Source organism: Oculina patagonica, chromosome 9, assembly GCF_052425735.1.
Source record: "Oculina patagonica isolate OP01 chromosome 9, crgOcupat, whole genome shotgun sequence".
NCBI lineage: Eukaryota > Metazoa > Cnidaria > Anthozoa > Scleractinia > Oculinidae > Oculina > Oculina patagonica.
The window spans coordinates 31,920,281-31,937,935 of record NC_135766.1 but is presented as its reverse complement, the minus strand read 5'-3'; the positions used below and the strand labels follow the sequence as shown (position 1 = coordinate 31,937,935).

Sequence of the window (17,655 nt, the reverse complement as noted above, 5' to 3'; positions counted from 1 at the left end):
CTAAAAGGAATGTTTAGTACGGTAAGTGGTGGAAATCTTGAAGTTTTTGCTTGAGATCCAATTCGAAAATCCAACTCGAAATCCAACTCGAAATCCTAACTAGAAATCCAACTCGAAATCCTAACTCGGGAGTTAGTCTGTCTTAGAAAAAAAGTCACAGATACCTGGATACATGTTTTATCGACACAGAGACGAAGAAAAACGTTTTACGGCAGCAAAACGTTGTTACTCTAACTGTACGAATGCACAATGTGAACTCTCCGACGAAAATTAATAGTTTTTACGAAAACCTTACGATCTAGTCAGACACTCGAGCTTAACGTCAATAAACTCAACAGTGGAATTATTTCAAAATGTCGCAACTTTACTATAAACAAGAAATAAAACGCATTTCAACATCAGAAGAACGTTTTCTATAAAAATATCTTTGTAACTGAAACTCTGATCTGAAACTCTACAAACTCATTTGAAAAAGTCGGTAACTTTGCTTTGCACGGGAGCTTTTTTTTTAGCTTGTGACAAAACCAGGCGGACTAAAGATTCGATAAAACCTTGAAAAAACCCGTTTTAACCCGTCGAATTCTGTCATTATTTGACTAGGGTGAAGTTAGCAAATAATCCCGACAATGAAAATCGACAGTGCACAGATAGACAGTGTCCGTTAAGCGGGATTGACAATGCATTGCAGTTTGTTACTCGGGACACGGAAAAGTGTCCGTTGTCCGTATTAAGCGGGTTATAAATTTAAGAGAAAATGTATAAGGTTTTCGTCGGGACCAATGAAATTGTCCGTAATACCGGGGTGATGACCATATTAAGCGGATGTCCGTAAAGCGGGATTCCACTGTACATTTATAACGTAAATGGAAAACGGTCATTGTGTGATACGCTAAATAATTAACTAAACGATGAGAGAAAGAAAGAGGAAGAACGAAGATATTGTTTTCATTTTTCGATATGTCTTGTTTAAAGAAAAACTTATAATAATACGTATAATACTACGTCCAATAAAATAATGGATAGATATACATTTGTCAACTCACCTATAGACACGCGAGAACCGTGCTGTGATACGGAAAGGAAATTAGACCGGGCACTTGACATCAAAAGACAAAACAGTACAACTGAGCAAATATTGGGTTGCATTTTCGAGTTGTGCTTCACCTACATCTCGTAGGAATCAACATTGCGACATCTTCACAGTTACAAAACGCAGAAAAAATGCAACTACGGCCTAAGTATTCAATATAACACAAAAAACGAATGAAGAGTCTCCATTCGAGAAACGTGGAGGCAAATGGAAATTCTTAACAAGTTTTACCCGCAAAGTATATTTTGTGAGACAATGGGACGGTTGTGGGCGTTTGATAGTCGCAGGTTGTTCATTGTATTTGTGTTGGAATAAGGGCAGGTCCATCGGAACTTAAACAAATAGGTAACCGTATGCGATGCGGTAAACATGGAAATAAATCTAGATTTTTGCGGGATGCTCCTGGAAACTTTGGGTCATGCAACGCGCGCCGGGTTCCCAAGAGCCTAAAGGAATCATGTCCCTGACTATTTAGTTACATCATCTCAACATTTTATGATCGGTTTCGTTCGGCGTCTCGTGAATAATTGCGTAGAAGAGCAAATACAATGGGTGTATGCACGTTCAGGTACATAGTTCCGTTTAAAAGGTGTACCCGTCTTCAAGCCAAGGCAATAAAAGATGCTATTTCAGACAAAAATGATGAAATGTCAATTATTCTATTCCAAATCAAAAGAAGTCATGGGATAGAATATGTTTTCATTAAACCCCAGCATGGTTGGTGAAGACCTTATTTGAAAGAAAAGAAAAGTTTTAAATCATGACTGGGATAATCTCTGACGAAGCTTTAATATTCCATAGTCCAGTAATCAATTCTTACATTCAAGTTTTACTCTAACTTAACATGAGATCTTGAAATTAATTTTGGGCCCAAAACCGTATCTGCAATTGAACAAAAATAATAATATCAAAAGATATTCAAATGAACAATAACAATCAAGAAAGGACATAAATATGTCTGTTTTGATAGTCTAAAATTGTTGTTTGTGCGGGGATAGCAAAGTTCTCGAGTCAAGAAAGATTGCTCAATTCAAGACTTAACTAAAAGTTAGGAGGTTTTTGGGATACGGGACTCGGGACCAGGATAATAAGTTCGTACTCAATCTCGAGCCCAGAGTGTCTCCCGGCTCCGCGGTCCGTCAGCGGTTGGTCAGCAGTAGGGTCGCCGGTAGACACTCTGGGAAACTGAAATGTATTTCTCTTTCTCTATTGGCCCTCGCAGAACAATAGAAATCAACACGGAAGTCTGAAAATCTTCGCGGAAGTAAACTAAACCGGAAACCCTGGAAAAACATTGTTTTGTTTCCCATGGTCAAATATTCAGAAGTATCAGCTTAATTTTGTTATAACACATAAGAAATCGTGATATGGCTCTAGATAAATAAAGTATTTTCTAATTCTTCCCTTCTCTTTGAACGTAAAAGATACCATGAATAAAAAAGGATTTCCTTTAAACGTCGATTCTGAACGGAGTTTTTAAACAACAAACGACGGCGTCACCAAGGACAAGGTCGATTGAAAACTCAATTTATAGTTGACTTACAAATCTCGCTAGAACTACTGTTCCGGTTGAAAAACTGAATATGGCAGACACTGCACGATTCAAAATAATTACTAATGATGCAAAATTTGAACAAAACGCGTTGTTGTTTTGCTGAAGAAAATGAATTGTACAAAAATTATAACACACGTGTGCACGTGCTAAGTCGCCAAAATGCTAATTACGCCTTTTGAATAGCGTTGACCTGTGTGCGTGTGGCCTTCAACCTTGAAAACATGCAACCTATCCTGAAAAGATGCGCTGTCAGCGAGAAGCCTTTCCAATATACAAAAGTCGCCAAACAAAAGTATGCGAAAGTCGCCAAACAAATTTTTTTATGAACAGAACAATAGCTTGTTTGTGCGCTGTGTATTATGTAAATTTCTTAGCTGTCCTCGGCAAAACAACAACGGACACACGCACGCAGTCTTCACGGACGGAATCCTGGAAGGCTTACAACACCATTGATTTTAAAACAAACATAGCAGAATGCTCAAGAAAGAGACTAAAGGAAATCAAAACACCAGACGCATTTTTGTTAACTCTCTCTTTTGTTAACTGCAGGACGTTATTGTTACTTTTGTTGAATCAATAAACACCAGTAATACTGTAGTTCAACTTTTTCGATTTACTTCCGTTCTGGGAAATTTACCTCCGCTTGGAACTACGAGCATGCGCAATAAAAAACGGAAGACCAAGGTTCTTCCTGAAATCGACCTGAAATTGATCTGATCGATTCCAGTTTCCCAGAGTACGGTAGGAACGTCATGTATGGGGAACTAATATGTCCCCAATATATAATTAGCACTATACTCTAGTGTCTTGATGTACTCTATATACTCTACTCGCTCTTGATGTACTCTATATACTCTACTCGCTTGATGTACTCTGATTGCTTTATGTACTCTAGTCTACTCGCTTTATGTACTCTGGTTGCTTTATGTACTCTAGTTGCTTTATGTACTCTAGGTGCTTGATATACTCTGGTTGCTTTATGTACTCTGGTTGCTAGAGTACATCAAGCGAGTAGAGTACATGAAGCAACCAGAGTACATCAAGGACCTAGAGTAGAGTAGAGGAGAGTGCATCAAGAGTATTGTGCTTATTATATATTGGGGACATAATAGTTCCCCATACATAACGTCCCTTACATCCCATACCGCTGACCGACTGGATGGACTCTGGGCTCGAGATTGGTTCGTACTCGAACTCACTTGTAAAGCCAGTCCTCTCCGCATTTATTCAGGCTAGACCCAGGCTCTCAGCACAAGCCTGTCTGTCCTTCCCTCCGGCTGGCCGTCCGTCCTTTCTTCCGGCTGTTGGTCTGTCTGTCTGTCTGTCTGTCTGTCTGAATGTCTGCCTGACTATCGACCAATTTTGCAGTTTTAGACCTTCGCTGTCTTAGTAAAACTTTTTTTCAGAGATAGCGTTAGAAGGGAATATTAAAGAGATGTGAGTGAATCGACCGTCACGAAGTCCAAAGGAACAATATAACCGTCTTATTGAGGTGGCTGTTTGTGGAGGTGGCGTTAAGTAAACGTTTGACTGTATTTTTTAAAGACTTGTGCTTACCTGAGCCCTTCATCTACCAAAGCCAGGAGGCGGGAAAACTGGGGGAACTCCGTTGTCATCCGCGTCCTCACATTCATACCTCACAAGGATGCATCCCTGTCTGTTATCTCGCCTCACGTTGCAATCAAGAGGCACAAGATTGAACATCTTTTGAAACGAAAACTGTTTTGCACACTCTTGGTTGGTATTCAACACAGATATGGGAACCTGGAACCAACATTGAAGATTCCTTTGTAACGACTGTTGAATGTCACACGATTTGAAGGCAGCATGACCGAGTGGTTTAGGGCGCTGGTGTTGTAATCTGGAGGTCCGGGGTTCAAACCCTACACCCTAGCTGCTACTAGCTGGATTTGTTCCCGGTCGTCCCGAGTTCAAATCGTCGGTCACGCTTCTTATATAGCCACCTGGTTTGCCTGACGCCTATCTGCCTCCTGCTAGTTGGGATTTTTAGCCATGTAATGTTAATTTAAATATTTGTCTCCTCTGTTTCAGTGTCATGCCTGTAAAATAACTACCTCGAAGAGATATGAAGCTAAGTGCATGTCCACTATAAACAACATTTCATTACTTCTTCTTTCTGAATGATGACCTGAACCAACAATACGCGAAATCGTAGACAGACATCCTATAGCCTGGAGCACTCCTTATATTTGAAGCCGGTTCAAAAGGTCACGCCTGTAGCTTGTAATTGGTACATTTTGAGTATTTTCGTATGTTCAGTTTATCAAGGTTCGTTGGCTGATTGATGGCATCGTTAGCTTTTGAACTTCAGAGTTAACACGTTATTAAAAAAATTGAAAGTCCCTTTCAAATTATCCTGCGATCTGTATTTTACTTGTGTATTTCCCTATGGTGCAGTGTTTTCTATGGACGTCAACGTTTAACGATGGTCAAGGTGAATGGGAAAAGATACACAAACGATCTATTTGTGTCATTCTTGAAGTTTAGGGACAAGCCATTATTTTTCTGGAGGAGCAAAGGGGGGGGGGGGGGGGGTAATGAAAAATATTGAAAAAGTGTTATCAGCTAGGCCTAACATGACAAAATAAATTGCTTGCAAACACGATATATCTATATATAACAAAATAGTTAGCATTTTTCAAAACCTCCCTCCAGGAAAATAATGGTCCGTCCCTTAGCAAAGGCTTAAAACTGGCTCGGTTATTCTTTCTATGATGCTCCAAGAAGCCATTACACATTGTTGTATACATACCTGGCCAATTTCCACTTTAATCTCTTTAATATCAATGCTGTGCTTTATTGAAGGACATTGCAAGGTGACGTCATCTGCACCCTCCGAGAGAGCTTAATAAAGCACAATAATTAAAACATTAGCATTTACAATCAGTCCGCTAAGTTTGTTAATACAGGTGAATGCTCTTTTGCCTTCCTCAGTTCCTTCCTTCTCCTAATTTTATTTCTTTTTCTCCCTCCCGCCGATCGTCCGTCCATCCGTCCATTCGTTTCGTAACGGTCGTTTCGTTCGTTCTTTTGTTATTTCGTTCTTTCGTTCTTTCGTTCGTTCTTTCATTTTTTCGTTCGTTCGTTCGTTTGTTCGTTCGTTCGTTCGTCCGTTCGTTCGTTCGTTCAGGTTCGTTCGTTCGTTCGGTCGTTCGTTAATTCGTATGTTCCTTTGTTCGTTACGTCTATTGCTTGATCCATCCAGACACCCGGTCTGTTCTATATTTTATCAAATTACTAAAAGACTATATTTTATCAAATTACTAAAAAGACTATATTTTATCAAATTACTATAAATGACTATATTTTATCAAATTACTAAAAAGAGCTTGTGTCCCAAGAAAGGTCATTCTTAACTTCTATTGTACATGCATAAGACCAGTTCTAGAGTATTGCGCACCGGCTTTTCACCATAGCCTTTCCGCTTACCTAAGCGAGCATAATCTTATTAAAGCGTTTCTTGCACAGGATAGAACGTCGTTCCTTTAGGGTGCTTAGATTGCAACTTGATAGGATATCCTGATATGATGCTTGTGGATCGATAATAAATAGCGCGCGTTTCTGTACACGTTCTATATCGTCGCTCGATAGTAGCCACAAATTACATAAGTACATACCACAGGAAAATGTAAATATGTATAACCTCAGAAGTCAACGTAATTTTCAAGCATGTAAGGCTCGAACAAATCGTTTTAAACATAGTTTGAAACGATAGTTTTAAACATAGTTTTAATATTGTTATAATAGATTTTAATAGTTGTATCTTTAATATAGTTATAATAGGTTTTAATAGTTGTATTTTTAATAATTTATCTCTGTAAATTTTTACGCAATTCAGTTTTTAGACTGTCATGTAAGAATATCAATAAACTATCTTTCTATCTGTTCACCGCTATCGGTCTGTCTGTCTGTCTGTCTGTCTGTCTGTCTGTCTGTCTGTCTGTCTGTCTGTCGGTCGGTTAATTAATATATCCCTCACCAGAATCAAATTCATTGCTGTCCGCCAAACAATCGTAGCTAATGACTACTTTAGCCCCTGAGTGCAGGTAGACATTAAAGCCTTTCAGATACAGATCGCATTTTCTAGACTCATTTCCCAGCTGCTTTCTGCATTCTTGGTCAGCGGTAGCTTCTATCCCCGGGTGTATTTTCTCCGCTGGAGTCCACTGACCACCTGGACTCATGTAGCTGATTCCGCCGACTTTGATTACATTCACAAAAGGGCAGGAACACTGTAACTTGATTGGCAGGTGAGATGACTCGGCTGAAAGGAAACAAAAAATGAATCCCAAAAGAAAGCTGAAAAAATACAGCATACAGTGCAAGCCCGTTAATACGGACGCAGACCAAGGGGACATGCCAAAGTGTCCGTATTCAGGGCCGTAGCTAGAAAGAGGCAAGACGAGGCACTTGCCTCGTCTAGATTGTAACCTAAAATTAAGAAAAATATATATTTTGTTGGGAAAATTATCACAAGTTGAACAAAATTGATTTCTCTCAAGAAATACCTAATGAAAAATGTCGAGGAAAGAGTTTCAGGGCTTCTAGATTTCAAAGTTTTCTGTAGGGCATGCCCCCAGAATCTCCAGCGAGATCTTGCCTCGTCTCTGGCAAAGGTCTGGTCACGTTCACATGTTTTATCGACACAAAGACGAAGGCAGACATTTTATGCAACAGAACGTTATTTGATTGTACTCCAACCGAAAAAATGGCTACAAGCAATGGCTACATGAAAAGACGAAGAAAGTGGAACTTTTGAATAGGCGCGCGCGGCAAGCAAAAACTTTATTAAAGGACTGCAGTATATGGGTCAAACACTGGACGAAAGAACTGATCAAACACGTCACGCTATTTCGCTACTCTTTTGTGATAAAACTGTTTTAGAAATCTGTCATTATTTGACCAGGGTGCAATGTTTGCAATTAGTAAATAATCGTGGCAATGAAAAGTGACAGTGCACACTAAACAGTGTCTGTAAAGGTATAAGGTAGGTAAAGTAAGGTAAGACTAATGGGTTGACGATGTATAAGAGTTTGCCATCCGGGACAAAAAAAGGGTCCGTTGTCCGTAGTAACGAGTGTCCGTAATTAGCGAGTTAATTTTAGTTGTCCGTAATATCGGAATGTCCGCATAGCGACTGCAGCGGGGTTCCACTGTTGAACTGAACAAGCAGTAAACTCAATTCCGTCGTTAAGGGAGATGGCATTTCGCTGTTAACTCCACTTTTAAGTAAAGCTTGAAAGCTTTTTTAGAAGAATTGATAGGTTTTTTCAGATATGAAATTAAATATGCACCAGTTAAATATACTTTTCATCAAATTTTTCAAACTAAACAAGTCCAGGTTCAGTCAAGAAAAGGCATCCATTGCCAATCGCGCACTGGCAAAAGTGACAAATGTTATCCGCTAGGGACAAAATAATAGACATTATCCCTGACTAGCACAAAAATTGTGATTTTCCTTTCTTTCTAAGTACACGTTAACTTTGCAGGCAGCTAGCTTTACATGGAAAACAAAGACAAAAAGATCGGATGGATGCTTCAATGAAAGAAACTCACCATGCTTGAGGGCGTTGATACCAAATTGCATCCAACTAAACAGTCCAAGGGTTACAATGAAGTACAGCATTGCCTTGGAGAAGTTGCGTTAAGCTCTAAATAGCAGCATAAAGATGGTTATTATAAGTCTGGCTCACTGAACGATTTTTTTACAGACTTCAAGCAAAACTCATATATTCCTGAACTATGAAAAGTAAACAATATTTTTCTATCGACTCGACTGGACCAAAAGGTAGACAAATTAACCATAAATCCCACAATATTAATAAGCATTAAATGCAATAAAATATTATTTGCAGCGTAATTTTATTTCCACTTTAGAACCAAACCTGAGGTCAAATAATGTGGTTTGTAGCCACAGTATAAGTACATCAGAGTTTGGTGACCTTATTAACATTCCATGGTAAAATGAAAACATATTAATCGTGCAGTTACAACCGAATGGAATACAGTTGAATCCCGATAACTCGAACCTTCAAGGGGAATCGAAAAAGGTTCGAGTTACTGAGGGTTCGAGTTATCGGGATTCAATGCAACTGTTTCTAATGAAACATATTACCTCGTGATAATCTAATTAACAACTGCATAAACGATGACAATGAATCACTTTTAGGCCCTTGCAATATAGTCAATAACATGGTGCTAATTCTACTTACTTATAGATAGTAGATAAAATGAAAAGGCCTTTTTGCTTTCCTTTGCCACAGTGTGAAGACCAAACAGTGTAAAGGACACTCGCCTTAACGTTGCCGAGATTTATTGGGCGAAGACAATGGTAACGCCGCTACAGCTAATCAAATAATTAATGTTCAAAACAAATTTGATTTGCGTAAATACCTTGGAAAGACGTCAGTAGACAATGAGACCAACGCAGATGGGAAAATGTAGAAAAAAAGCCACAAAGCCAAGATAAATTAATAAAATACACATTAAAGCGTGAAATAAAAGACTCTAAAGGACGCACATGAGGTTTCAATGGAGATACGACAAATCCCTCGAATTCGGTTTGCTCTTCAGTAGTTTTTTTTTATGTTCGAGTGGCAAAAACAATAACTCACGGTAGCAATGTCAGTGACTGTCGGGGCTGTAATTCATGCCAAAAGTGACTGGCGTTTTACAAAATTTCGACCAATAATATACATAATTTTAATAAAAAAATAGCCTAAGATAGATAATTTTAATATCTGTATTTTTTTTAGCAAAGTAAATAGTTGCAATAAAGTTTTAGTTAGGTTTCTACATTTAGTAGAGGGACTTACACATTTTAGATATATAAAAACGTTTTTTTTTTATTAGAGAGGTTTGGCATGACGTTAAATTTTCCCGTAAACGGCAAAAAAATTCAACTTCTGCCGTCTACGTGCGTTTAGCTCCTTTTGGCGTCCGTTTGCGGGAATGAGAAGTTTTATGTTTGTCGTAAATGTGGGATTTTTTTTCTCTGTTTTTATGGGCGATTAATTTGAGAATTCGATAAAAAGGTAACAAATTAAAAGGCAAGCTCGCGGTTGCCGTATAACGTCATGCTTAATCTCTCTATTAATGTTATTATTATATTACAAGTGAGCGCAGCGAACGAGTGAAACATTGTTTTTGCCACGAGAACATAAAAATCATATCTTTAAGCCAACGTGTAATGACTTCTTTTTATTATATACACGACAATTAGAGAAGTGTCGAAAGTGCAAACCTTTAATATGTAAACTTTTGCACTTCTAAATGCGGCTGAAGCAGTCCACTTTCCAGGCATTACTCGCTACAAGCTACACGCAACGTCATTAAATACAAGAACGCTAATTGACCGTAGTTTTTCTTGCTGCGAGTGCAATCTTTTTATATGGATTAACTCCGCCTAATAGCGGATTTTCAGGTCACATCCCACAAGTTCTGTTAGTTACAATCAAAATGGCGGCCGACGAAAACACATATTTCCACTTTTCTACCCTAAGATTAAATGCTACTGTTGTCAGTGAGAAATGGTATGAGGAACGCGCTTTTAAATTTAAGGTTTTCTTCAACCAAGACATTATAAAGGTATGCACGACAATATTGAAACTTCAAAAAAAGTCAGCGACATCTTCCTTCACTTTTAGCTGCTGTTATCGTTTTGGCGTCGAAACCGAATAATCTTACACAAAATAGCCTTGTACTCTCGTCTGAATTGCTTATTCGTGGCTCCATATATGAAGGGGTTGATCGTGCTGCTTAAATAGCCCAAGAACCCGTATGTAAGGTACGCCTGTCGCGGCAAAGTTTTCTCCCCGCGCGCGGCGTCAATGTTATCCATCACACAGATAGGAAGCCAACAACATGAAAAGCCGACCATTACTGCTGCTAATGTCTTGGTCACTTTCGCTTCCTCCACATTTGCTCCGGGTTGCTGGTTGTTGTTCTCGTGTGAGAAAACTTGGTTTGATCTGTACACTGTGTAAAACACTTTGGAGTAGCAGATTGTGATAATTATCAAGGGGGTTGCGACATAAACGCACTCAATGAAGACGGTGTAAGGAATGTTGCTTTCAAATGTGTACAAACACTCCGCTTTACCAGGCTGGAATTCAAATCTGCCGTTCTTGAAGAACAATGGAGGCACAGATCCAACGAGAGCCAAGCACCACACAACGGCAATATACATCAGAGTTTTTTGTCTATTAAACAACGCGATGTACTTTGCTGGTTTCACAACGCAAAAATATCGGCTTATTGCAATTAATCCCATGGTACCCATAGAAACCATTCCAAACGTCAATACTCCAAAACCGTGAAATCGACAAAAGCTCTCCCCAAAAAACCACTGACCGTGGAACAGAGTCGCAACTGAAAAAGGCATACAGCAGGTCGACATTAGAATATCGCTTACACCAAGCGCTACTACAAACATGTTGGGAAGCGTTCGAAGCCTCTGGTTTCTGTACACGGCGTAACAAGTGAGGAGATTGCCAATGAAAGCCACAACATTGACAATACCTAACAAAACTGTTTCACTCCAAACTAGAGCCTCAGTTCTTGCAGCAAGCTCGATAGAAAGTGATTCCTTCATGATTATCAATGATCACGGAAGATGCAAATGTGTCGTACTGCTGCGTTTTAGAGATAAAAAAAAACAACAACTAATTTGTATCTCTTTAGTTGTTTTACATTAGCTGCGGAAGTTACTGCCATCTTACTAAAACAAGTACTGTTACCTCCTGTTGTATTAACCAATAGGAGCATTCAATTGATTAAAGTGTCTCGGCAATTAATTGGCAACACCTTTCTTGTCACCTTACAACTTGTTCTTTTTTAAAAGCGATCAAAGCTTTTTCTTAAGAAAAAAACCCTGTTAGCAGCACGTACACAGCAACAGGACTGGCAAAAGTTACTTGCGCGTTTTCGGCTTGGTTCGTGTCCTTATTGCATAGCGGTTTGAATATTAATTACCTGTATTACTACTACTGTCATTTCAATACGATCTTCTAAAAGGATAATATATTACCCAGTAAAATGATATCAGCACCTGTTTTAAACCTCCTCTAACAAGACGCCTGGCGAGGGGTTTTGCTCGGGCTACTTTGATTTGCTGCTTGCCCCAAATTGAGGATGAGATTAAATTTCATCAAGCTGGTAATCTGCGATCTTGTTTTATTCTTTTGTGAAGCACACTGACTCTTGGGGACACAAACTGAAAACTGAGTGTCCTTTTACAATGCTTGATAATCATCCTTGTTTGTTATGTGGCCGTGATGTTGCCAATAAATGGCTTTTTCTCTGCAAATTTAAAGGTTACAGCTCTTAATAAACGAAAATAAATAGAATGACCTAAAATACCATGACCTAGCCCCTTCAATTTTTCCGAAATGTTGTTATAGCTATGATTTTTTGGAAATGTTGTATTTGTCTAGTTTTCTATAGCAATGACAAATTAGTAAAACCGAACTCCGCGTTATCCAATTATACGCGTAATGAGAAAAATCGACCTCCAGCTTTTCGAGCGTCTGATTTGTTAATCACTTGTAATATAACAGACCCACTTGGACTCCGCACTGTCCTTCTGCGATGCACTTTCTTGGTCCTCAGAAGAAAACTTCAACTATTGTTTTAGCCACCCCGCTTAGGGGCCGCTGGAGCTCAGGGAACAATTAATCGAATTAATCAATCCTGAAACGTAAATAGGTTTCGTGTGTTTGTTAACATTGCAAATTTGTAATAACCTGAATTTACTGACTGGATTAAATTTGTGATAAATACTGGGCGCAGTCTCAGATTTCAGAAGGAAATTGCATATACGAGATGGCATTGATACGTTTTTTCCCACATACAGTCTTTCTGGGCTTATTCAAATTAAAAAAAAACACCAACTTTTTATTTTAAAACACCTGCGTATGAGCACACATACACACAAAAAACTAGATTCACTGAGCTATAGTTTATCAGCAAAAAGTATCCTCTCTGCTGCGTTATAGAGAAAAATAAAGTAAAATAAGATAAAATAAAATCATTTGAGATTTCTTTATTTGTGCAGAAGTCACTGTCATGCTATTTAAACAACAGCCGCTACTTCTGTCATTTCAATGCGATCTTCTAAAAGGATAATTTACTATCCAGTAAAATGTTTACTTATCAGCGCCTGTTTTTAAGACTTATTCGGTTTCTTATCAACATCTTGGTTCTCCATACAATATCCATACATTATCCACGAGCAAACAGGTGAAGAGAATAAATAAAATCATCAGCAACAGATCAGATCATTTTCATAAAATTTACTTTCAAATAGTCAGATCTAGAAGAGACTTCGTACACAAGATGCAGACTCTCTTAACTATCACCGAGAGAATTGTAAATAATACGTACCTTAATAAATCGAGCATTGATGTTGCGATAGATATCTTCCTACTTGCGATAAGTAGTACATTTAATGCTCCCAACCCATGAAATGAAAACAAGACAACAAGTTCAATGGGAGAAAAGGGGTAAGGGATGAAGTGCTCGAGTTGCCAATAGGAATCATGCAGGGTATCACAGGTGAGTTGGTTGGCAACGAGAGGTTGGGAACAAACACAACAACATTCCCTGGTTTCCAAGAAACTGGGGTCCAAAGACCCTTGGGAACAAACACAACCACATTTCTGGTTCCCAAGCAACTGGGGTCCTAAGGCCCTTGGGAACAAACACAACCACATTCCCTGGTTCCCAAGCAACTGGGGTCTTAAGACCCTTGGGAACAGTTCCCAAGCAACTGGGGTCCTAAGACCCTTGGGAACAAACACAACCACCTTCCCTGGTTCCTAAGCAACTGGGGTCCTAAGACCCTTGGGAACAAACACAATCACATTTCTGGTTCCCAAGCAACTGGGGTCCTAAGACCCTTGGGAACAAACACAACCACATTCCCTGGTTCCCAAGCAACTGGGGTCCTAAGACCCTTGGGAACAAATAAAACCACATTCCCTGGTTCCCAAGAAACTGAGGTCCTAATCTCCAGGACCCTTAGGAACAAACACAACAGCCAACAACAGCCCACTCCTGTGAGGCTATGGGGCAAAAGGGCGAATTGTATGGAGCACTTCACCCCTCCCCGTGGTTTATTTACTTTAAGGAAAAACAACACTTAGGTAGGATGGTCTAAACCTATCGACGAAGATCAGAAATAAAAGTCAGTAAACGAATAACAGAATGGTTGAGTTAGTATGTGCCAGCTTGACACTTAAGGTAACAGTTATATCAATGTCCCGAGAAGAAGAGATATTCGGCTCAAGGCTAACAGCTGTAAGCTTGAGTTGGCATACAAAATGTTAACAATAATAACACCATCCTAATAAGCAGACATGCTGCTTCAGTTCATAAGCTCTAAGCCTGAGTTAGCATACAAAATGGTAACAATATAAAAGCAATGTCTCTATAAGCAGACATGCTGCTTAAGTCCATTAATTCTACTGAAAAGTGAGTTAGTATACGAAATGGTAACAATTATAATAGTGTCTATATAAGCAGACTTTTTACTTTAGTCTATTGGCTCTGGCTAATGTTTGAAAATAATAATAATCATAATAAAGGACAACTCTCTACATAGCAGTATTTGTGTGTAGAATTTCAACATTGCCTAAATGTCTACAAGTACTATGCTAGAAGAAAACCAAAGAGGGTTGGGTGGGTGGGAATTATTGTGAGAACCATTTTAGAGCTCAGAGGATTTGAAGTAAAATTAATGATGTCTAGATATAACCGGATGGTCTTGATTGACATGATAGAATAGGGGCAATATGATTGGCCAGCCCGAAATTGCGCATCATACTGGTACAGAAGTGACTTTGACCTTTGAATGTAACGCAAGAGTGTTAGTCTTACAGCCTATTGCGTGACAGATCTGTATATTTGACTGGGGTGTTCTTTTACTTCTCTGATCTCCCATTCATGGTTGTCGCATTAACTTAAATTTATATTACACATAAATTGGCATTTATATTCCATATAAATTCGCTTTAATTATGTGTTTGATGTGTGTAGTTGCATTTAATTTCAAAAGCTGTATAGAAAGTTATACCTATTTGAAAATGGCACTTAGTGATTCAAACGTTATTGCGGCAAAGTTTTGTTGCCTGATATATATTTGACATTTGTTGTGATGATGTTTAAGGACTGCTCGATGTAGCTTTTTTTAGCATCTGGGTGGTGGCTTTAAACTGATAACAATTCGCTTGGAAGCGGCTCCCGTTTACCTTTTTGAGGTTTATTTTTTATCTCGTTCCTTTTTTATTCCTCCATGATGCACGTGCAGTTAAATATTTATTTAAATTCCCACGCTTGGCCAAGCGGCAAGTTTTTTTGTGAAGATCTTATGCAAAATGGTAAAAATTGGTCATTTATAGAGCGTTTTCACATGACGTCACGACTGACATATTGGTGTTCCAAAACAATGAAACGGCGGCCATGTTGGACCATGTTGGTGAACCAAGCCAAACCTGTGGAATTTAAAGTCTTTTCTTAGTTGGTTTACTTCGCAAAAAACTCTTTGAATTGTTTTGAGTTATGTAAAATTTTCCCTTTAATGTTTGTACTTTTTAAGTCGGCTTCAGTGAACTTAACTTCACAATCACTCGCCATGTTTCAATCAGCGTTTGGCAAAGTTTAGTAGCCGCTCGTGCAATGGCGCGAAATGACGTTATTAATATCCTCACTATTGAGGATATGGAAAATACGTCACTGCGGTCCCGGATGTAATTTCGTATGAATGGCTTAGTGGTCTGAATGTCAATAAACTGTACCACTTTTTTTCAAGAGGAGTATTTTTAAAATCGATCTTGGCCTGTGAGGGATGCCAGTTTGTTGACATAAACTGTTTAGTACATATTTTGTAAGATTTGTGGCATATAGAATATTGCCATGGGTAAATGTTAAATATAAAAGGGGACGCACGGTATAAAAGCGTAAGAAAAGAGTGGCCTCTGTACACGGCATAACAAGTGGGAAGAAATCCAGAGAGAGACCGCCACTTTGATGTTAAGCAAACAAAACTGTTTCTTTCCAAACTGCAGCCCAAATTCTCTTAGCACTGGTTCCTTCATGGCTTTTGACGATCATGAATAATTTTAATATTGACTGAGCTACAACGCATTTGTGCTCCTGCCTTTTAGAGAATAATAAAATAAAATAAAATCTGTTAGGATTGTCTTAGCTGCGTTTGCTGCGGAAATTAATACCATCCCTAACACAAAAGCCATTATATATTGTTGTCTTTTTTCGTTTGCTTTTTTGGCCAGCGCCAGCAAACGTAGAGAGTTTCATTTTCGTCATAATTCTCAAGTTCTACTGTTCCATTGCTTGGAAAACCTACTTTAAAGTTGAAATTGCAGTTGTAAAACATGGCAGTAAAAACCGAAAATTCCACGAGCAATGGTTTGAGATTAAGAGAGGTCGCTCTATATTTTTATCGTATCATCCTTGTTTTTGTAAAGATTGACCTGATAACTTCATCTTTTAGGTTTTGTGGTCATGATCGCTTCTCCCAGCATACTGGGAACAAAGCAAGGAGGCTGCGAGCCTGTATATATCTCCACCGTGCTTACAGTGCTTGGAAAGGATACATTAAAAACCCGCGAGTAAAATTTGCATTTTCCAAAGTTGGCCTAAACATATTCGTAGCACAAATGTAGGCTTTAAAGGTTCTTAATAGGTTCTTTTTTTTTCTGAAGAAAAGTCTACACTGTTAAAATTGCATACCATTTTTTTGATATTTTTGTGATTGAATCGATAATAATATCTTATGATTTTCAATATTGGTATTTACATTGCAACTAGAGCGATGAGGCTCCCAGGTGCCTCAGAATGTTGAAAAATTAATTTAAGAAAATAAGAGCCTGTTTCCAAATTTCAGGCTAAAGAGGTTCTTACATTAATTGTGTCTAACTGGCAAATTTTAGCCCAACACGTTCTTAAAAGTTAGGTTCTTACTCGCCGGGTTTTTATTGTACAGTAAATTCCTTTGCGACCTCCAAGCTTTTACTGGGGGATGGCTATCTCGAGTAATCATCTTCACGAGTGGCAGGTGTTGCCAATTCTTGCTCAATATTAACCTGAGGGATCTTGAACAGCTTTTGCATAGTTGCCAATTCGCTGAAAAAGCTTTAAAATGCCCTGACCACGCCTCACTAAATTGTCGATTATCTCTCTCAGGAGAGTTTGTACCTTTACGTAATCCATCATGAATTGCACATTTCAGCAGAAGAGGTTCATGTGATTTTTGTTTTGTTTTGCAAAACATATAAGGATGTCCTGCTCCCAGTGGTGAGCGGAGCCAGTCGAGAGTGTTGAGATAAGTCAGTAGCGTTTAGACTACCTTTACTAGAGCAGCTTTGCTTGCTGTCTTGATTTAGAACAAGCAACGTCGTTCCGGGCTGTTTGGCCACTCATGGTGCTGCAGAATAATGCTGTCTCTTTTCAGATAACAACCCGTGCCACCAAGTCTAGAAGCCTACATGCAACATCAAAACTGCATCTCCTAATGTCATACTGCACCAGTTGTTTGGCCTCGTTCTCATTGATGTAGGATTTCCCTTTTGCCTGCGCGTTTTCTTTAATAACAATGAAAATCAGCTGGCATGCATTTATACCCCTCTTTAGCCCAAGGATATGTCCATAGAGGCTCAGCAGTGCTGAGGCGGCTGGTAACCACATCGTTGTATTGCTTACATCAGAGTGTCCATCCCATCTCCGCGCCTGTGGCTCAGAAATATTCCTCGGAAACACGAACAGGAGTTTAGCCTTTGCCTTTGATTCTTCCGTCTTTAAATTCTAACACGGCAGTGGGTTTGAACTGAGGCGCTTCCCTGGTAATCACAATAAGCTAGAGAACTGACTGGGGCCAGCGTAGAGGAATGGTCGCCACTCTCTAAAGAAGGCCTTTTTAAAGGAATTACCCGCTACAAGCTACTGATGCGACGTTCTTAGATACATGAGCACG

The 17,655-nt window shown here is 39.0% G+C and overlaps 2 protein-coding genes across 2 annotated transcripts; both read right to left on the bottom strand.

The window, feature by feature from the left end:
- Positions 1 to 1,862: 1,862 nt before the first annotated feature.
- LOC144664814 (uncharacterized) lies at positions 1,863 to 8,963 on the bottom strand. The gene is made up of 6 exons (XM_078526037.1): positions 8,879 to 8,963; positions 8,223 to 8,317; positions 6,646 to 6,930; positions 5,419 to 5,510; positions 4,203 to 4,409; positions 1,863 to 1,972 (listed from the first exon to the last, which is right to left on the bottom strand). Exons 2-5 carry the CDS (start codon positions 8,290 to 8,292, stop codon positions 4,212 to 4,214), a joined length of 645 nt encoding a protein of 214 aa, XP_078382163.1. The 5' UTR covers positions 8,293 to 8,317; positions 8,879 to 8,963; the 3' UTR covers positions 1,863 to 1,972; positions 4,203 to 4,211.
- Positions 8,964 to 10,250: 1,287 nt separating this feature from the next.
- Positions 10,251 to 11,259, bottom strand: LOC144664773 (melatonin receptor type 1A-A-like). The gene has a single exon (XM_078525982.1). The coding sequence runs from the start codon at positions 11,257 to 11,259 to the stop codon at positions 10,309 to 10,311; it is 951 nt and encodes a 316-aa protein (XP_078382108.1). The 3' UTR covers positions 10,251 to 10,308.
- Positions 11,260 to 17,655: the final 6,396 nt, after the last annotated feature.

Bases quoted from the DNA above. Each gene is read 5' to 3' on its own strand.
- LOC144664814 (XM_078526037.1), bottom strand. From the start codon at position 8,292: ATGCTGTACTTCATTGTAACCCTTGGACTGTTTAGTTGGATGCAATTT. The intron at 5,511-6,645 runs GTGAGGGATATA...TGCTTTATTAAG, and splicing joins CAGCAATGAATTTGATTCTG to CTCTCTCGGAGGGTGCAGAT. The intron at 4,410-5,418 runs GTATGTATACAA...TGTTGGTTCCAG, and splicing joins TTAAAGTGGAAATTGGCCAG to GTTCCCATATCTGTGTTGAA.
- LOC144664773 (XM_078525982.1), bottom strand. From the start codon at position 11,259: ATGAAGGAATCACTTTCTATCGAGCTTGCTGCAAGAACTGAGGCTCTA.